Below are 22,534 nucleotides of genomic sequence, written 5' to 3' on the forward strand. Positions count from 1 at the left end.
CCATTCAATTGAATTCAAGACATATTACAAAATTGGGTTGATATTAGACGTGTCAAGCATTCTACGTCATTGATATATTCATTCAATAAAAATGTGGCTTCCTGTCAGCATTTTTACATGTAATTTTTTATTTTTATTTTTAACTAAACACAAGCTAAATATCTTACAGAAAATTTTTATTATGTGTGCAATACCAATGATGCTCAACTCTTTTGTTACATTTAGAACTTTTTACTTTCAAATCTTGTCACATTTAATTTACTACGATTCTATCTCACCTTAAAACTCAATCATTAAATAAATAAAAAGGTAAAGTGTAAAAAACCCCCCTATTATATAAAAATTGTGCCCAAAACACCTCTCTCCCTATTTAAGTATGTGATCATAACTTCTTAATATTCGAAATTTTGCACAAATTGCCCCCTTATTTAACCAATTTTTTAAATAAAAATCCTTTTAAGTTTTTTCAAAGAGATTATTTATTATTATTATTTTTTTGTCCTCAACAACTCTTACAAGTCATGATGTTGGTCAAAAGGCCCAGAAAGATATAATTGATTGAATGGCTTCATATTCTTTTATACTACATTAATGCCTATCATATTTTCTCCTTAAACGATGTGGGATACCATCAACAGCCTGTGAACCACAGGTGCCCTGCGCACTTGAAAGACTCGGCTTTTCCCAACCAAATCAAACCTGCTTTGGTCACTAAAGCTTTCAATTTATCAACCCATATTTGTATAGAGATGTTTATTTTTTAGGTGATCAAAAACCATTTGCATATCATAGTAGTCCTTGATGCATTTTCTTGTTCTTTTGAAATTCTGAATCTGCCAAGTAATGCGCACAACACGCTTCAAAATATTCAATAATTGTAAGAATATGTAAGAACAGATTGCTTCAATCAAATCCATATCGTTATTCTTATTCTACTGGCAAACAAGCACTAAACAAGCTAAACAAATATTACTAAATAGACCACAAGCCATGCTTGTGTATTTAGAGCATAAAACAGTACGAGAATTACTTAGATTTGTTGTACAAAGTATTAGTATGACATGACAATATCGTTAAAACTCACAAGCTACTTATTTTACATATGTGATATACATGCACAGAAAGCCGTATCTTCATCTGCAAGCTTTAAGTCTATAACGAATCATGTTTATCCTTCAAAAAGATGATACTTCACTACGAACGAAGAAGAGACCAGAAGGACCTCCATCCGGCAGCAATGCAAGTCTCACGGGGCTTTCAGCACCTTCTTCAACACTTAATATGCCAGTATTAAAGTTTATATCAGTTTTTACATAGCCAGGGCACACACAGTTGATGATGATATTCGGGTACTTCTTAGCCACTATCCTTGTGTAGGCATTCATGGCTGCCTTAGAGACTGTATATGCAGACATAAAAGTAGGCCAGCTTTTGGCTTCTATACAACCCTCTTTGAAATCTCTCAGAAACTCATTCAATACTTCGTCAACTTTCTCTTCTGTAAGGCTTTCGGCATCACTACTGAGCACTCCTTTTGCCCATTCATTGGGTATAAGCTGAAACAACATGATGGGAAAATAACCAAAAAAAAAAAAAATGTGTCAACTATTTCAAAGATTTCACTCGCCAATTTTCAAAGAAAAAGAACTCCATATCAACAACAAAGTTAATCAAGGGTCTATTAAATCCCTTATTTAATATAAAGAAAACCAATATTTTGGAAAATTCTACAAATTTACTGAAAGAAAATAGATGGATTGGCTCAACTTGGTCAAATTTAGAATGGAACTGAAACAAAACACGGTATCAAATTCGGTTAGACCTATTTGCATGACCAATACACAACGTACACAGCTGAACTTCAAATCAATTTGCTATCTAATATCAAATACAAAGATTGAATTCATGGAGGGTTAAATTTTTTACCTTTAACTGCCCCAGTTGGGAGGAAACATTCACAATTTTTGGTGAATCGGATAACTTGAGAAGGGGAAGAAGTGCTTCAATCATCCTTTTTGCACCATAGTAATTTATTTGTAGGCATTCTTCTGTCACCTCATAAGTCTGAGTTATTATTTCATCCCACTTGATCTGTTCTCCTTGCCGCATCAGTGGAAAAAAAAAAAAAAAAAAAAAAAAAATTCACAATTCTACAATAGGAAGGAAAATGTAGAACTGTTTGAACATATAAAACAAAGTCAAGTTTATACATCACACGAACTACAGTTTAATTAATCAAATATCTTAGCAACAACTGAACATTGCACACAAACTCAAGAAAAAGTTGAAATCAAGTGTTTCAAATTGACCAAACAATCAGTGCTTGAAAAATATCATGTTCGTTGACACAACTTTGAGGAAGAAATTTTTTAATAGACACAGAATAATCTCTTAATTTCCTATCTCATTATCATCTTATTTAAAAAAGGTAAAGGTGAAAATTATATAGCACCAGCATTAAATTCCGTAATATTATATCCTTTCAAGCTTCACTCAGGCCTCTTGTCCAACCAACAAAAGTGACATTTTCTTACTCCCCACCCAATATACATTGTTGATATATTTTTTATTTTTTTATTTTCTCTCCTTCTGGATTTATTGAGTAGTGAAACTTTCATACAAGTGCATGATCTTCAAGCAAATTGCATAATGAACTTTGGTGGCTAGTACACAGTATGCATATGTGAAGTTGCATTTAATTTCAATTTCGCGTTTTGCTCATAGGAAATAGACAGATTAAATATAATAGACTCACCTCATCACCAGCAGCCACATACGCTGTTATCGCATCACCATCTACCATGGCCCCTAAAATCCCTGCATTGTTCACCTTCACAATTTCCAACTTTTTTCAAAATTTATTTCACAAAAAATAAGAAAATGAAAGATGTAAAATAGACAAATCATTTGATTTATTAAAAAATTTGGAGGAGCAAAGGCAAAGTCACCTCAAAATCTTCAGGAATCATGAGATAATAAGGAGGAATCTTGTAATCACAATACACTATATGGCCTCAGTTCTGTCTATATACTCGAATGTGTTTCAGTAAATTGCATCAGCAAAGTTTTTTTCAAACTCATTAGTCCAATCCTAGTTATATCTACTCAATGGATCAAGAATAGAAGCTATTTAACTAAGCATCTCTGTTAAGAAAAATTGAGATTTAATCATGGAGAATAAAATAAACCAGCATAAAACAATAAATACAAGAAAAACTTTTTTGAAATTCAAAAAAAAAAAAATGACTATATTACCATTTCTAAATTCACAAAACTGTAGAATGCTTAGATTTTTATACCATATTTTCATTTTTAATAATAGAAATTGAGAGACCATAATTCTATCAAACAGGTATATCTTAAAAACAATTGTAGGTATTTCAAAAATGGACATAATGATATTAAACTGGTAATTTTTTTAAAAAAAAAAAAATTGTAGGTAAGAGTAAAGTATAGGAACTTCAAAAATTGGGTTTAATAGAAGATGAACCAAGTAATTGTTATTGAAAAAATTGAAAATGGACTTTGATACATACCAAGATATCAAGTTTTCCAAACTGGTTCTTGACAAATTCAGCGAGGGAATGAATACTAGAAGGGTCTGCCACATCAAGCTGATGAAAAACCACATGATCAGAGAGATCAGACCCTTTGAAATTCTCAAGAGCTTCAAGACCCCTCTTCTCATCTCTTGCCGTGAGCACCACCAACACTCCATTAGAAGCCAACTGTCTACATATCTCCAGTCCAATCCCTTTATTTGCCCCAGTAACGACTGCATACCTACAAAATAGTGAAAATAAATAGATTAAAGAAAAAAAAAAAAAAAATGTTGATAGGTGTTGGAGATGTAGGGTTATGAAAAATTTAAATGCTATGCATACTTAGATTGCAAATCATAGGAGAGACCAAAGTGAATTTTTAAATTTTTTTTTTTTATAAAAAATAAAGTAAGTACCTCTTTGTTGCAGTGCTGATCGCTGGTTCAGCCATTGTTGACAAGATGGGAGTTGCCAAAAGGAATTTTAGCTTCAGTACATAGTTCAATAAATCTTCCTGAGCAGAAAATTTATGTTCTATAATTTGGCATTTGGCATGTATGGACAAAACGTTGTGGTCTTCCCTATTAATCTCTCTCTATATCTTCTCTCACTGAGTTGGACTCTGGTTAGCCACTCATATTGTGTGACTTCGTGAAGCATTGTGTGCCAATTTTATATTCTCTTGAGATTAATCCTATCAAAAGTAAGGGACCCTTGGCTTGCCCCTTCCCAAAAGCATATGTTGTAATGGGTCATTTGTATATAAGGTTTTTTTGTTTTTTCCGTACAAGAATGTTATAGGTAAAGTGGTTACTTAATACGGAGACGATGCAAGGTCCGAACGCAAATTTGGAAACATAAGAAGTAACTCGACTACACAAATAATAAAACATTTATCTTAAAATATGTATAAAAATGATTTTATACATTTTTTTTTTAATACGATTGTATTTATAATATATCAAGAATAATTTATTGTTTATTAAAAATTTTCTTATAGATATTCATATAACAAAGTAGGAGTTCTCACGTAATGGCAAGAATAACAAAGAATTACAGATCCGTATCATCATAATCTTATATTCATTTCGATTCTATTATTTGGTCATCAACTTTTGTGTGATTTGTTACGTAATTATACATATTCAGTCGACCAAATAATTGAATCGGGATAAATTAATAATTTTCATTTAATAAAAGGGAATCATTTCGTCATAAAAAAATATTGCAAACACACATCTATATAATGATATATATATTAAAACTCTTTTCTTTTTTTCTTTTTTTTTTTTAAGGAAGGAAGCACATGCAAACGCTCTCATAGAGATTAGAGAAAGAACAAAATCTAAACAGATTTAAGGCATTTGTCTACTACATGAACCAACAATATCTCTCAGGTAATTAACTTCAAGTCCAAAAGAGCACAAGCACTAACAAGTAGCAGCAGCAGCAGCACCACCACCACCACCACCACCACCACCACGACCGTGACCACCACCATAACCACAACCAACCAAATTAATAACACAATGAATTACATCATTCATATCAAGTTGATCTGCAGTTTGGGCCTCGCTTATCAACTTACCATTGTAAATAAACCTTAGCTATTCATAGTCCACTGCAATAAATTTGGCGTGATATTTGCGCATCAGATAACGCAATGGCATGCTACGACTGATCGTGAACCACAAATATTTATCAGAGCTTAGCTGAAATATTAGTTTTGGTGTGAGAGTACTCAATACTTTATATTCTCTTGAAATTAATCCTATCAAAATCAATGGACCCTTGGCTTGTCCCTTCCCAAAAGCATCTCTTGTTACGTGTCACTTCCATATTCCATTGAAATTAATACTTCCAAGATTTTTTTTTTTGGGAAATCCTTGGTTGGTCCTCTCCCTAGCTGAGCTCATGTCTTCGTTTTCCTTCACAAAAAAAACTTAAATACTCCTGGTACAACTGATCACATAATATTAGATAACCATTAAACTCGGACATATAAATAAAAATACGTTTATTTTGATGGGTCATATCATTGTGTGTACGTCATTTAATTATTCTATGATGCCATATCATCACTACATGGTGAATGTTTAATTTTTTTTTTTCCCTTTCACGGAGCCTCTTGATCAGAGCCCTAGTTGGTGCTGTGTTTTGCCCTTTTCAATTTATTGCACAGTGGCAGTCATAATGGATACAGATTACTCTTGGGCTGAGCTCTCCATCTTTCTAGTGGTTGTTTTGAGAGATGGGTTTGTTTGGGCCAACAGCTTAGTTGGGCCATTTTGTTAAGAGTTTTCTCTGTTCGGCCCTCCAATGGTCTTTATATATATATATTTTTTAATAGGATCGTAATTATAATATATCAAAAATAATTTGCCATTTATTAAATTATTCCTTATAGATATTCATATAACAAAATAGTGATTTTCTTGTAATAGCAAGAATAACCAAGAATTGTGACATTCATATTATCATAATCTTATATTCATCTCGATTCTATTATTAATTTGGTCATTAACTCTCGCATAATTTATTACTTGATTTAGTAAGATGACCAAATAATGAAATCGAGACAAAATAGTAATTTTCATTTAATTAAAAGGCAACCATTTCGTGATACAAAAATATCGTGCACACACGCATTTATATAGTGATATATATATATATATATATTAAAAATCTTTTTTTTTTTAAGGAGGGAAACACATGCGCACACTCTCATTGAGATTAGAGACGGAACAAAATCTAAACAGATTTAAGGCATTTGTCTACTAAATGAAGCAACAATACCTCTCAGGTAATTTAACTTCAAGTCCAAAAGAGCACAAGCACTAACAAGCAGCAGCAGCAGCACCACCACCGCCACCACCAACCATCCTAATCAAGTAATGAATTACATCATCATCCTTCACATCAAGTTGATCTGCAGTTTGGGAACCATTTCGTCATACAAAAACATTGCACACACACATCTATATAATGATATATATATATATATTAAAACTCAAAAAAAATTTTAAGGAGGGAAACACATGCACACACACTCAATAGAGATTAGAGAAAGAACAAAATCTAAACAGATTTAAGGCATTTGTCTGCAGTTTGGGAACCATTTCGTCATACAAAAACATTGCACACACACATCTATATAATGATATATATATATTAAAACTCAAAAAAAATTTTAAGGAGGGAAACACATGCACACACTCTCAATAGAGATTAGAGAAAGAACAAAATCTAAACAGATTTAAGGCATTTGTCTACTAAGTGAAGCAACAATATCTCAAGTCTCAGGTAAATTAACTTCCATGTCCAAAAGATCGAGCACAAGCACCACCACCACCACAATCACAACCACAACCACAACTAACCATCCTAATCAACTAATGAATTACATCATCATCCTTCATATCAAGTTGATCTGCAGTTTGGGTCTGGCTTATCACGTTACCATGGTAAATAAACCTTAGGTGTTCATAGACCACTGCAACAAAGTTGGGGTATTAGCGCATCAGGGAACGCAATGGCATGCCACGACTGATCCTGAACCACACATATTCTTCAGAGGGAAGGAAATTTTTATTTTTTTCTGAAAGGTAAGAGGGAATCAAATTTGTTACCCTTAAAATGACTGGAGTTTCTCCTTCCTCCAGAGGATAAAATTACACAAGTCCCTTGAATTGCTGATCTCGCCATCAATGGCAGGCCTTTAATCGTACTTAAATACTATAAAAATGAAGCCATAGTTTGAATTTGGAAGTCACACCTACTTTGGGAACTGCAAAAGATAGTGCATGTACCAATCATTCCATTTCCATTTCCATTTCATCCCCTTCATTTTTCAATTTTTTATTTTTATTTTTCGGGCTTGACCTTTTGTTTTCGAGGATTTTTTTTTTTTTCAAGTCATATACCCATTTAACAATGCAAGATCGTAAAAGGATAAAAAAAAAATTAAAAAATTCTCTCATAAAAGAACGAGAGATTATAAAGAGAATTTTTTAGGTGGTTGTGATCCATTAATACACACTTATGGGGTCATTTTTTTTTTTTTTCAATGTGAGAGTCTAAATCTAATTGGTTCATCAAGTGTCAATGGACCAAGTGCATGTGAATTGATTGAGCATGCCAATGACTATGGTATGTCCAGCACACCCTATATCCATTCCGTGAACACCATTAATTAGTTTGAAATGGGATTTTTTATTTTCCATTGAATGAGAGTGGGCACACTAAGGGTTCATTTGGATAAACATGATACAATATATATATATATATATATATGGATAGCATTAATTATTTATGAGAAAAGAGAAGAGATGGAAAATATTGATAACAATAATCTTTATTCATGTTTTGATAAATTATGAAGAAAATGAAAGCATTATTTGAAAGGTATAAAAAAAATAATTAAAAATAATAATAATCAAATTACTATCACGGTAAACAGGACTCAAATAATTTTTTTTTTTTTTTTTTTGTTAAAGGTAGTTCGGGACATTAACAGAAGATTCATTCTCCTCCCTAAAAGTTGAAAAAATAAATAAAGTAGCAGTTAGGATCTAATTTATGTTAATACATTTTAAGCATATCACAGAACATATCTTCCCAACTACAAAATCAACTCAGTTGAGAATAAATTGTAAGAATTAATGTCTTCAAAGATGAAGTCTATAAAAGGAAGGTCATGTCCAAAGCTCGGAGACAAGCCCTCATGAAGTTCTTGATGTCAGGCTTGCCAAACTATGCGGTGCAATGTTTTAAAATTTCAAAATCTATAAGCAACAAATTGAGAAGCCAAATGCTAGACTTTTGGAGTAAATTATGCAAACCAAAGGAAGTGGATGGTTTAGGCTTTAAATATATTGATGCTTTCAACTTTTCCCTGTTACTAAACTGACCACAAGCCACTACTGGTTGTGGCAAGTCCAAAATCCAACAGTACAAGTGCATGCTTGTGAGCTTGCAGCATATATAAAAGAGTAAAGAGAATGAAATAGATTTGTAATACAAAGCATAAATGTAACCTGAGATGGTTAAAAGTCACAAGCTACTTATTTTTGAAGTTTGATGATATACATGCACAGAAAGCCATATCTCTTCATCAATCAGCATATTATTATATATCACGAATCCATGTTATCCTTCAAAAGTATCAACTTCATTACGAAAAAAGAAGAGACCAGAAGGACCTCCATCCGGCAGCAAAGCCAGTCTCACGGCGCTTTGGGCACCTTCTTCAACACTTAATACGCCGGTGTTAAAGTTTATATCAGTTTTCACATAGCCTGGGCACACACAGTTGATGATGATATTTGGGTACTTCTTAGCCACAATCCTTGTGTAAGCATTCATGGCTGCTTTAGAGACTATATATGCAGACACAGAAGGAGGCCAACTTTTGGCTTCTATACAACCCTCTTTGAAATCTTTTAGAAACTTATTCAATACTTCATCAACCCTCTCTTCCGTAAGGCTTTCGCTGTCACTGAACACTCCTTTTGCCCATTCGTTTGGTATATTCTGAAACAACATGATAGAAAATAACCGAAAAAAAAAAAGGATCAACTATTTCAAAGACTTCACTAGATTTTAAAAGAAAAAGAACTCCATATCAACACGAAATTAAGTAGATCTAATAAGAGGTCTATTAAATCCCTTGTGTAATAGTAGTATAAAGAAAACCAATACTTCGTCAATAATAATTGAATAATTTGCATAAGTAAAGGGAAATATTTTCATGGAGTAATTAAGTTTTTGTGGGAAACCATTTTTCAACAAATTAACTGGACAACTATTTACACAGTCGTTCCGTAAACTGATGTAGTATCTGTTTTATCATAATGAAATTTTCTTTTACAGGAAAATGCAAGCCCCTCATCCAACACCATTGTTGATTTCCTTTCCTGACATAATTCATTTCGTAAGACAAACATCTCGAACCAAGCCAAGGTAAAGTGCAAGCCACTGCCCGAATAGGTGATTGGTTGTTTATTGTTTGGAAAACCTTACAAATTACTGAACTTGGTCAAATTTAGAATGTATATGAAACAAAACTTGGTTGCTAAAAATTTGGTTAGACATAATCTTATGACCAATACACAACACAACTGAACTTCAAACCAATTTGCTAGCTAATATCGGACTTGATAAAGTTGCTTATGAGGATGCAAAGATTGATTTCATGGAGGGTAAAAAAAAAAATTACCTTTAACTTCCCCATGGAGGAAGAAACATTCACAATTCTTGGCGAATCAGACAAGTGGATAAGGGGAAGAAATGCTTTAATCATCCTTTTTGCACCATAGTAATTTATTTGCAGGCATTCTTCTGTCACCTCATAAGTCTGGGTCATTATTTTATCCCATTTGATCTGTGCCATTTTCTGCATCAGTGGGGCAAAAAAAAAAAAAAAAATTAACAATTCTACAGTAGGAAGGAAAATGTATATCTGTTATCCCTCTCCCCCTCCACAAAACAAATATAATAATTAAAAACATTGAACATATAAAATACATTGAATTTTATAAATACATCATGCGAACTACATTTTAATTAATCAAATATATTAGCAACAACTGAACATTGCACAAACTCATGAGAAGTCGAAACGAAAGTGCTTCAAATTCGACCAAACAATCTGCTCATGAAAAAGATTATGTTGGTTTTCTAACACAACTTGGAGAAAGAAAGAATTTAATGGACACCAGAATAATCTCTTATTGCATTTCTCTTTTATCATCTTATTCAAGAAAGGTAAAGGTGAAAATAATATAGCACCATAATTAAATTCCACAATATTATGCCTTTTCGCCACTTCCCACCCGCAAATTTTTTTTTTTTTTTTTCATTCTGGATTCATTGAGAAGTAAAGCTTAAATACAAGTGAATGATCTTCAAGCAAATTGCATGGTAAACTTTGGTGTCTGATGTCTCTGAAGTTGCATTTAATTTCAGTTTGGCCTTTTGGTGGCAGTAAATAGACAGATTGAATATAATGGACTCACCTCCTCAAGAGCACCATCACCAGCCACTGCAGCTCTTAACGCATCACCGTCTACTTTGGCACCAGTAATCCCTGCATTGTTCACCTTTACAATTTCCAACTTTTCTCAATATTTATTTAACAAAACATTATGTGAAATAGACAATTCATTAAATTCTTTTATAAATTTAGAGTCTGTCTACGCCTCAATAAGCGAAGGCAAAGGCAAAGTCATCTCAAAATCTTCAAGAATCTTCAAGACAATGAGGAGATATCTTTTAGTCACAATACATTATATGGCCTCAGTTCTGTCAACATACTCAAATGTGTTTCAATAAATTGCTATCAGAAAAGTTTTTTTTTCAAACTGACTAATCCAATCGTAGTTATATCTATTCAATGGATCGAGTATAGAAGCCATTTAACTAATAAATATCACTATTAAGAAAAATTGAGATTTGATCATGCAGAGTAAAATAAACCAGCATAAAACAATAAATTATTTTATTGAAATCCAAAAACAAAAATAACACTATAAGCATATGAATATCATTTCTAAATTCACAAAACAATAGAATGCTTAAATTTTTATCCCATATTTTCATTTATAAGAATAGAAATTGAGAGAAAATCTTGTAGTACATAATTCTATAAAACAGGCAAATTTAAAAAAGAACTCTAGGTAAGACTGTAAGAGTAAAGCATGAGTGTTTAAAAAATGGACATAATTATATCAAACTGGTAAAAAAAAAAAATGGTAGGTAGGAGTAAATCATGGGTATTTAAAAAACTGGGGTTTAATAGAAGATGAACTAAGTTATTGAAACAACTGAGAATGGGTTTTGATTCATACCAAGATATCAAGTTTTCCAAACTGGTTCTTGACAAATTCAGCAAGGGAATGAATACTAGAAGGGTCTGCCACATCAAGCTGATGAAAAACCACAAGATCAGAGAGATCAGACCCTATGAAAGTCTCAAGAGCTTCAAGACCCCTCTTCTCATCTCTTGCTGTGAGCACCACCAATACTCCATTAGAAGCCAACTGTCTACATATCTCCAGTCCAATCCCTTTATTTGCCCCAGTAACAACTGCATACCTACAAAATAGTGAAAAAAAAAAAAATGTTGATATGTGTTGGAGATGTAGAGTTATGGAAAATTTAAATGCTATGCATACTTTTAAAAAAAAAAAAAAAAAAAAAAATTATAAAAAAAAGGAAGTACTTCTTTGTTGCAGTGCTGATCATTGGTTCAGCCATTATTGACAAGCTGGGAGTTGGCGAAGGGAATTTTAGCTTCAGTACAGAGTTCAATAAATCTTGGTCTTCTGAATTGTCAACCCATCATCCTCGGCAGATGTTCAATAATTTGGCATTTGTCATGTATGGACAAAACGTTGTGGGTCATCCCTATTAATCTCTCTATATTTCCTCTCACCGAGTTGGACTCAGTTTAATTTGACATGTTTGTTATCTAGTATATATCTTGAATCTTCCCAAAAAAACATAAAATAAAAAAATCTATCTTCTTTTCTTTATTTTCCATGATAGTACAGAGGTAGGTGTAGATTAGGAGTAGGTATATGGTGGGCTTGGTCGTATCGTACCTTGGCTTATCCCCTACACAAAGGCTACAAAGCATCTCTTGTTATGCACCACTTGTTTATTTTCTTGAAATTAACGAGTTCGGAGGTACCTATAAAACATTTAAACCTCTTCATTTCTCTTGATAATTGGAATTAACCATGTACCATTAATAGGAATATTAAACTCTCTGCACTCTTTTAAAAAATTACTTTCTCCTTTTCACAATTTTTAATGTGAACAATTATTTTGAAAGGGAGGGAATAAAAACTTGACTTTTTTTTCTCTCTGAAACTATGTTGAGTTGAAAGAAAGGATGAATGAGGAGGTATAAAAAAAATAATTAAAGGAAAAATGAAGTAATTCTAAGTCATATAAAGTGAGAGTGAGAGTAAATTCAAGAATAAAAACACGAAAACAATAAAATTAAAATATAAATAATGAGAATTTAAATAAAAGCGTAGATAAAACGTGATAATAAAAATGTACTCATAATATAAAAGCGGCACTGAAAAAAAAATTAAGTGACTTAGTGTAGCGTTGTGTGCCAATTGTATACTCTCTTGAAATTAATCATATCAAAAGTAAGGGACCCTTGGCTTGTCCCTTCCCAAAAGCATATGTTGTAATGCGTCACTTGTATATTCCCTTCAGATTAGTACTTTCAAGATTAAGCAACCTTGGCTGGTCCCCTCCCTAAAGCATTTATTTTATTATAATATATATATATATATATATATATATATATATATATTTTGGGCTTTGCCATTAGTTTAAAAAATCAATTCTTATTTGTGATTTGTTTAGGAATTAATTATCATTTATAAATTGTCTAAGTATAGAAACTTACCATCACATAACTTCTTTTACTTTTTATTCTACTGACAAATTACGTGATTTATTGACCACGTGTTTGTTTACTTATATATCCTCTTAGGCTTAATTGTTATTATTATTATTTTTTTTCCGTGCTCACCTGATGGGTTGTATTGTAATTATTTGATTTTTGAGTCATATTTTACTGTTAAATAAAATCTATAAGTGAAAAATATTTTATTTTTTTTTGTTCTTGTACTATTATGTTCATTTTTTTATATAATATTTTTCACTTTAAATTAATATAAAAAATTTCACATTCAGGAAAAAAAAATATAGAGTAAATAATCAGATTTGTTGTATTGGTGTTGTTATTATATTTATGTAAAGTTTCTAATTGGAACAAAAAAATTTAGGATTGATAAAAATTGAAGTGTAAATTTAAATTTTATAGATTTTATTTAACAGTAAAATATGATCCAAAAATCAAAAAATACAATACAACCCATCAGGTGAAAAAAAAAAAAAAAAAAAAAAGGAGGAAGAAGAAGAAAACAACAACAACAACAATTAAGCCAAGAGAATTTGTGGCTAATAAATCTCGTGACTTGCCAGTAGAATAAAAAGGAAAAGAAGTTATGTGGTGATAGGTTTCTACACCTAGACAAGTCACAAATGATAACTGATTCCTAGACAAATCACAAATGAGAATTGATTCCTAAACTAATAGGACAGACGACTTTAAAGCCACAGTCATTTATGGTGACTGGGCGACTGTGGTTAGCAAATCACAAGAGAATTTGTGGCTAATAAATCTCGTGACTTGCCAGTAGAATAAAAAGGAAAAGAAGTTATGTGGTGATAGGTTTCTACACCTAGACAAGTCACAAATGATAACTGATTCCTAGACAAATCACAAATGAGAACTGATTCCTAAACTAATAGGACAGACAACTTTAAAGCCACAGTCATCTAGGTGACTGGGCGACTGTGGTTAGCAAAGTCCATATTTTTTTTATGTGCTCTGCACAAGAATGGTATGGTCAAGTGGTTAATTGATAAAGAGGAGGTCGGTGTAAAGTGGACTCTCAAACATAGAAAGTACCCCACCACACAAATAATATAGCATTTGCCTTAAAATATGTATAAAAATGACTTTATATAATTTTTTTTTTTTAATACGACCATGTTTGTAATATATCAAAAATAATATATTGTTTATTAAGTTTTTCCTTATAGATATTCATATAACAAAATAGTAGTTTTCATGTAATGGCAAGAGTAACAAATAATTGCACATCCGTATCATCATAATCTTATATTCATCTCGATTATATCATTTGGTCATCAACCCCTGCGTGATTTGTTACGTCATTATACATATTTAGATGATCAAATAATCAAATTGAGATAAAATAGTGATTTTCATTTAATAAAAAGGGCACCATTTTGGCATACAAAAACATTGCAAACACACATATATATAATGATATATTTATTAAAAGTTTTTTTTCTTTTTTTTTTAAGGAGTGAAGCACATGCAAACACTCTCATAGAGATTAGAGAAAAAACAAAATCTAAACAGATTTAAGGCATTTGTCTACTAAATGAAGCAACAATATCTCTCAGGTAAATAACTTCAAGTCCAAAAGAGCTAGCACAAGCACTAACAAGCAGCACCAGCAGCACAAGTCCCTCGAAATATTTTACCCTTAAAATGAATGGAGTTTCTCCTTCCTCGAGAGTAAAAAATACACAAGTCCTTGAATTGCTGATCGCTCCATCAATTTACCTATTCCCTTTGCTTGTAAATCGTATTCTACTCTTATTTATATATAAAAATGAAGCCATAGATGGAACTTGGAAGTCACACTTCCTTTGGGAACTGCAAAAGATAGTGCATGTATCAATCCTTCCATTTCCATTACCATTTCATGCCCCTTCAGTTTTCATTTTTTTTTCCTATTGTTTTGGGCTTGACCTTTTGTTTTGATATGAAATTTGTTTTTCTTTTTTTCTTTTTTTTTTTTTGTTTTTTTTTTTAGCACCTTGATAATAAGAAATAACAATTCACTTAGCTGAAATATTATTAGAAACCCTTGGCTTGTCCGAGCCTTAAAGCATCCCTTGTGTGCCTGTTTTATGTTCTCTTGAAATTAATCCTATCAAAATCAGCTGACCCTTGGCTTGTCCCTTCCCAAAAGCATCTCTTGTTATGTGTCACTTTCATATTCCATTGAAATTAATTCCAAGATTTTTTTTTTTTTTCAAGATTAATGAAACCCCTGGTTGGTCCTCTCCTTAACTGAGCTCATGTCTTAGTCTTTCTTTACGAGAAAAACTTAAACACTCCCGGTACAATTGATCATATAATATTAGGCACATTAAACACGGACATATAAATAAAAATACATCTATTTTGATGGGTCGTATCATTTAGTGTACACAATTTAATTAGTTACTAATATCATATCATCACTACATCGTGAGCATTTATTATTATTATTATTTTTCCTTCCAGGGAGCCTCCTGATCAGAGCCCTAGTTGGTGCTCTGTTTTCCCCTCGTTTCAATTTATTGCACAGTGGCATTTTGAATGGACACAGATTACTCTTGGGCTGAGCTCTCCATCTTTTTAGGTGGTTGTATTGAGAGATGGGTTTGTTTGGGCCAAAAGCTTAGTTGGGCCATTTTGTTCTCTTTTTCTCTGTTCGGCCCTCCAATGGTCTTTATAACAAAAAATTGGATAAAAATTCTCTCCGGCGAGGAGAAGTTTAGCACAGAATTCAGTGATTAAAATTGAATTAATAAATGAAACCATTAGTAGTGATGCAATTTCAAAGGATCTTGTCCCAAAAAATTGCAGCATCCCTCCCGTAACGGCATGATCTCAAAAGTTTGTGTTCGATTATTTTGGGACGCTCGTTCGATTATTTTGGGACGTTCCCCAACTTAATCTTAAGTGATAGTTTAATGGCAAAGACTTGGGACGTAAAAAGACATCATATATTAACTAATGACCACTCTGAAATATTAAAATAAAAAGTTTTGCCAGACAACTCTGATTGGTACAAAATTAATGTTTGCATGTATCATCGACAAAATATATACATATATATTTATTTATATATAAGTAGGCATCACTTAGGTAATTAAGTACTTCAAGCACAAAAGAGCACAACCACTAGTTAGCGCCACCAACACCACCACCACCACCACCACCACCACCAGTAGACAAGTCAGTCCAGGCATCGATGACATCATCATCTTCCATGTGAAGTTGAAGTGCAGTTTGGGTCTCTTTGATCTTCTTACCATCGTAAGTAAACCTAACCTGTTCATGCACCAGTCCCACATGGCGTAGCCACATAAGGACAAGTGGGGGTAGCTGCCCCCACTGAATTTTTAATTTTATATGAATTTTTTTTTTATATTTTTATAATTGTCCCCACTAAAAATTGACATTGCACATATATATACTATATATATAACCAAATGACCATTCATGGTAAATAAAAAAAAATAAAAAAAATAAAATAAAATAAGGGGAATATAATCTTTCCAAAAAATATGATATTTTGTTTTCCACTTTCTCAAAATATTATATTCTTTCCCACTTTCCTCAAAAAGATGTATTTGAAAACAAGAAAAACTCACCGTTGTTTATAATATATAAGTTTGTAGACCTCCTGATTACTCATCTATAACATACTTCAGAAAGAAAAAATTATCCCCAACTTTTTTCAACACATTCATCTTTATGCATCAAAATCAAATTGAATAAGAATTTATATACTTCAACATAACTTCTATAGATAATAAGCAATATAACAAAATATATTTTATAATACATGGTTAAAAAAATTAATTAATTACATACCTATATAATATCTTCTCAGTAGGTAGATCAAACTGATTAAAAAGGTTCCATTTGATGTCAGTTTGTTGTAGCTGTTTGCCCCATCTTTTTGTACATCTAGCTGTACATATTTACAATCAATGCAATCTTTTAATTATCGAAAAAATAAATTTTATATATATATATATATATATATATATATATTCCTCTGTAAAAACTTCAATTTACTGGGAGATCAAAGGGGAAGTGGAAGATATATATAGTTTTCTTTTTTTACTGCAAACTACATGTGGAGTAGTAATAGTAATATATATTATACATATATATTGTATTCGTTTTCCTTTCTTACCTTTTTGATTTATTTCTTTTGTTTGTAACTTTATTTCCTATAAATTATGTATCAATACAATGTAAGCATGTCAAGAAATACATGCAATAAGAGAAATGTTACCTCAACTTTACTGGCCCCACTAACAACTGCAAACCTACAAAATACCCCACCTTAGATGGCAAAGTTTGAGACTGATGGCAAAATTGTAAATGCTATGCTAAAATTAAGTAAGTACCTCTTTGTTGAAGTGTTGATCATTAGTTCTGCCATTATTAACAAGATGGAGTTGCCAAAAGAAATTTCAGGCTGGGCTAGGAAATTTCCTTCTATAATATAGCATGTATGAACAAAACGTTGTAATCTTCCCCAATAAAATAATTTGGCATGTTCACTGCTTTGGACTCTCTCACTTAGCTACTCACAAGAGAAGGGAAAACGATAGTTGGGTCAAATCAAAATTTCTGTCTCCCTCCTCGTAACAATGTTTGTGGCCAAGACAAACATGGCTAGCCGTCCAAGAATGCAATGGGATGTGATACATTGGGCCCCAATGTAATGGGGCCAAGGGTTAGAAATTGGCCCATCAGAATGCCAATCACAAATTGGGCTAGAATGCCAATTACTTTTTACACAGTTTCTTTGTTGCATTTTTTTTAAAAAAACTTCAACGATGGTAAAACTTGAATGATATTCATTCTTAACACATCTTCCCAACTACAAAATCAACTCAGTTAAGAATAAATTCTAAGAATTAATGTGTTCAAAGATGAAGTCTATAAAAGGATAGATCATGTCCAGAGCTGGGAGACAAGTCCTATTCAAGTTCTTGATGTCAGGCTTGCCAAACTACGCGGTGCAATGTTTTAAATTTTCAAAATCTATAAGCAACAAATTGAGAAGCCAAATGCTAGATGAGGATGCGGCAAGTGGCATGGGCCGGATATGGTTCGCGGGAACGAGATCAGGTCGAATGATTGAAGTAGGATCCATGCCAAAGTGCCCTGGAATGGGCCGAACCTGGGGGATCCACCGAGGAAGGTCAAGCCCATTGGAAGATCGAGCCCAGAAGGAAGAGAGCTTTCGAATATAGGCCCAATGTAATTGGTTAACAGCAATAAGGATGATGGCCTATAAATAGACCATTACAGGTGGAAAGTGAGGGGAAAATGCTAGATAGAGAGAGAGAGAAAAAAGAAACGAAATCTTGTATCTTCAACTGGCGCCGTCTGTGGGAATCGAGGACGAAGATCAATTCGAGCCCGATCAGTACCATATTAGTTCAATCGAGTTTGTGAATATGCAGTGTGACTTCTGGAAGTTGAATCCAGATCAGTGAGATTGTAGTTTGTTCCAAGAGAATTCTTGCTTATTGTGGATTCTGAGACATTTGCTTTGGAATGACACAATTGTGATTTGCTCAGTTGCACTCAGATCCGATGAGTTTGAAGCTAGAAAAGTTCAGATCTAGCAAACAGTGATCACGATTCGGTGAAGTTAAGCCCAGATCTAGCGGAGTTTGCATCGGTAACGCTTAGATCTATTTCGAAGTTTGTAATTCATGCCTTTGCTTCGATCCGGAATCATGATAGGGGTGACAACTCTAATACGGTTGAGAACGTCCAGCAAGTGAAACTTGATGAGTTGATGAACAGATCGAAGCTCTCCGGAGAGAAAATGCGGATCTAAGGACTGAAATGCAGCGTCAAGAAGCTCCAGTAATTCCACGACCACTCCCGGTAGGAGAATAAGGTGCACGTACTGATGCAGCACATCACGGTGAGGAGGTTGGAAACAATCTAGTAGATCCTCACCGCGAAGAAATCCGGCGAGACGGTTTGCCGCCAAATCTTCGTCGTATGGATGATCGTGAAGGATCGACTCACATGGATCCACGGCGTGAGCAGATCAGGCGAAACGAAGCAATGACTTTTGATCCATATCAAGAAACGCTCAGCCGAGGTGAAGCAACAGAGTTGATTCGTCAGAAAGCTATGCCTCCATGGCGCAAAGACTTTGTTGAGGACAGATCATTCGATCCGACCTATTGGCCTTCCATGACGACGTTCGACTATCACAGCTCAGAGAGGAGATCAGTAGACCAGAGAGTAGCCACGGGGTTCCAGAGGGAAAATGAAGCACTCCGTTCAGCAGCTCGAACGGTTGATTCACCGTTCACCGATGAGATTCTGAATGCTCCGAGTCCGAGGAAATTTTCCATGCCCGTTTTTATTCTGTTCGATGGAACGACTGATCCGATCAATCATGTGTATCACATCCAACTGAAAATGGCTCTAAACACTGAGAATGACTCTTTGATGTGCAAGTGCTTTCCTACGAGTCTGGCCGGACCAGCTCTGAATTGGTTCAAGAACCTGCCGAGGGGTTCAGTGGATAGTTTTCGAAGCCTGTGTGATCGGTTCATAAGCCAATACTATGGAAACAAGCGTTCAGCGAAAGATATTTCGAGATTATTCACAATGAAGCAACATACTGAAGAGCGTCTCCAGGCTTTCCTAACCAGGTTTAACCTTACCAAGAGCATGGTTATTAAATGTCACCCTTCAACGGCAGTTCAAGCATTCATACTGGCCATGAACCGTGGCACCCCGCTCCACACAAGCTTGGTGGTCAACACGCCGAGGACTATAGATGAACTTAACGAAAGAGCCGATGGATTTGTGCGCTTGGAAGAAGAAGAGGCGGCAAACGCTCGGAAGATATCCGTTATATCCACGGAAGAAAAAACCAAAGCAAAGATCAGGCAAAAACAGGTTCAGCCGCAACGCTCCTCGTGGAAATCTGAGAAGAGGCCCAGAGAGGAAGAGCTGATTACTCCATTGAAAGTTACCCTAGCGAGACTGTACCAAGAAAATAAAGATAAGTTCTGACCTCCTTTACCAATCAGACAACCTCTCGAACAGAGGGATCAGTCTAGGCACTGTGCATTTCATTCTGATTTTGGCCACCAGACTAACGAATGCAGGAACCTAAGGAGACAGGTAGAGATGCTGATAGCCAGAGGGGAGTTCGCAAGTTATATTCAAGGACCAGCGGTGGAGCAGAACCGACCAATAGAGCATGTGAAGAAGAATCAGAAGTCGAATTCTCACAACGCGCAACCAGTTCGAGTAATTAATGCAATTCACGGTCGGCCAGAACCTGCTGAGGAATCAGATGAACTTCTTCGAATACGCCTTCGTCAGGCACGGATGAAGAGAAGGACAGGCAGTGTAAACACTCTGCACCAGCAGAGCGCATCAACGCAGATAAAGTTTAACGCAACAGACTTGTTACGTGTTCAGATCCCTCATGAGGACCCGCTGGTCGTAAGTTTGACAGTGGCCAAATGCTTAGTGCGCAGAGTTCTAATTAACCCTGGAAGTAGTGCGAACATCATGCCAAGAGATACATTCGATCGACTTGAGATCAAACAGGATCGGCTGAAATCCACCGGGAATCCACTATTAGGGTTTGATGGAAAGCGAGTGGAGCCCGTCGGCACGGTGGAGGTAGCGGTATATGTTGCCGAGAGGGTTTTGATGGAAACCTTTGTAGTTGTTGAAATTCATCCCTCTTACAATCTTCTGATGGGCAAAGGGTGGATCCACAGAGTTCAAGGTGTTCCTTCCACTCTGCATCAGGTAATGAGATGCCTGGGACCGGACGGAACCAAAGTGATTGACATTCATGGAGACCAAGTTGCAGCTAAAGAATATTATTCTGTAACGCTGAAACATGCCGGAAAAGGGAAAGCTCTCATTCGTTCAGTAAGTCCGAGATAGCAATTACAGGAACCTCCCTCCAAGCAGAATGGAGAGGAGGAACCAGTAGGCTTGACTGAAGAACCCCTGCTTGATGTGCAGATCGATCAGTTCCGACTAGAACGGACAACCAGAGTAGGGGAACGACTCGTTGAGGAGGAAAAGCAGGAATTAGTTGATTTTTTGTCTCAAAACGCAGATGTGTTCGCATGGAGTCACCTAGACATGCCAGGGATCGATCCTTCGGTATCCTGTCACTCCTTGAACGTTAACCCCAATGCAAAACCTGTAAAGCAGAAGCAGCGACGGTTTGCCCCCGAGCGCAAGCGAATTATTGCCGAGGAGGTTGACAAGCTGCTTGATGCGGGGTTTGTAAGAGAAGTGTACAACCCCGACTAACTATCGAATGTGGTCGTTGTGCAAAAGAAAAATGGGAAATGGCGCGTATGCATTGATTTTACCAATTTAAACAAAGCTTGTCCGAAGGATAGCTTCCCGCTGCCAAAGATTGATCAGATGGTGGATGCAACTACTGGATATGAACGCTTGACCTTTTTAGATGCTTATTCGGGTTATAATCAGATCCCCATGGACCCCGCTGATAAAGAAAAAACTTCTTTCGTTATTGAACGTGGGATGTATTGCTACAAAGTTATGCTGTTCGGACTGAAGAACGCCGGGGCAACTTACCAAAGACTTATTAGCAAGATTTTTAAGGAACAAATAGGGAAGACAGTGGAGGCTTACATTAATGATATGGTGGTCAAAAGTAAAAAGAAAGCTGATCATGTGCAGCATCTTCGAGACGTGTTTGATGTGTTGCGGCGATATGGAATGAAGCTCAATCCGACCAAGTGCTCGTTCGGTGTAAGTTCAGGCCAATTCCTAGGGCACGTGGTTAATCTCAGAGGCATCGAGGCAAGCCCTGCCCAAGCAGATGCTCTGACTAAGAATGCCGAGCCGACGATAATCAAAGAAGTACAAACACTTACGGGACGGATTGCTGCATTAAGCCGTTTCATTTCCAAATTGTCAGATCGATGCAAACCATTTTTTGACACAATACGGAACCACGGCAGGCAGGTTTGGGGAGATGAACAACGCCTAGCGTTAACTGCTCTGAAAAAATATATGCAGAACCTTCCGATACTGTCAGCTCCAGAATCAGGCGAAAAGCTGTTTTTGTATCTCGGAGTATCCAGCATCGCGGTGGTGTTCTGATCCGCTACGCAGAAGGGAAGCAATATCCAGTGTTCTATGTTAGCAAGACAATGACTGAGGCCGAAAGACGTTATTCAAAGGCAGAGCGGGTGATACTCTCGCTAGTGCATGCGAAAAGAAAGCTCAGGCATTATTTTGAATCCCATCCTATTATTGTTCTAACCACTTTCCCTATCAGAATAATCCTACACAAACCAGATCTCACCGGAAGAATGACGAAGTGGGCCATAGAGTTAAGCTCATTTGATATCACATACGAACCTAGAACAGCAGTCAAAGGGCAGGCGGTGGCAGATTTTTTACTAGAATGTGATTCAGAGGACGTGGAGGAGGATCTTTGTAAGTGCTTATGGAAACTCTTCGTTGATGGATCTTTAAATCAGATAGGTGCAGGCATTGGGATCAAACTGCAGACGCCAAAAGG

General features: G+C 35.0%; 1 protein-coding gene across 1 annotated transcript; it reads right to left on the bottom strand.

The window, feature by feature from the left end:
• Positions 1-950: 950 nt before the first annotated feature.
• LOC132300941 (uncharacterized) lies at positions 951-11,885 on the bottom strand. Its single transcript, XM_059798246.1, has 10 exons — positions 11,764-11,885; positions 11,390-11,636; positions 10,559-10,642; positions 9,760-9,936; positions 8,694-9,074; positions 3,959-4,137; positions 3,537-3,783; positions 2,756-2,830; positions 1,927-2,091; positions 951-1,556 (listed from the first exon to the last, which is right to left on the bottom strand). The coding sequence occupies exons 1-10, from the start codon at positions 11,796-11,798 to the stop codon at positions 1,176-1,178; spliced, it is 1,971 nt and encodes a 656-aa protein (XP_059654229.1). The 5' UTR covers positions 11,799-11,885; the 3' UTR covers positions 951-1,175.
• Between the last annotated feature and the right edge of the window lie 10,649 nt (positions 11,886-22,534).

Source organism: Cornus florida, unplaced genomic scaffold, assembly GCF_030987335.1.
Source record: "Cornus florida cultivar Cherokee Brave unplaced genomic scaffold, ASM3098733v1 CherokeeBrave_3.0.0_Hap2_Chr03, whole genome shotgun sequence".
Taxonomy (NCBI): Eukaryota; Viridiplantae; Streptophyta; class Magnoliopsida; order Cornales; family Cornaceae; genus Cornus; species Cornus florida.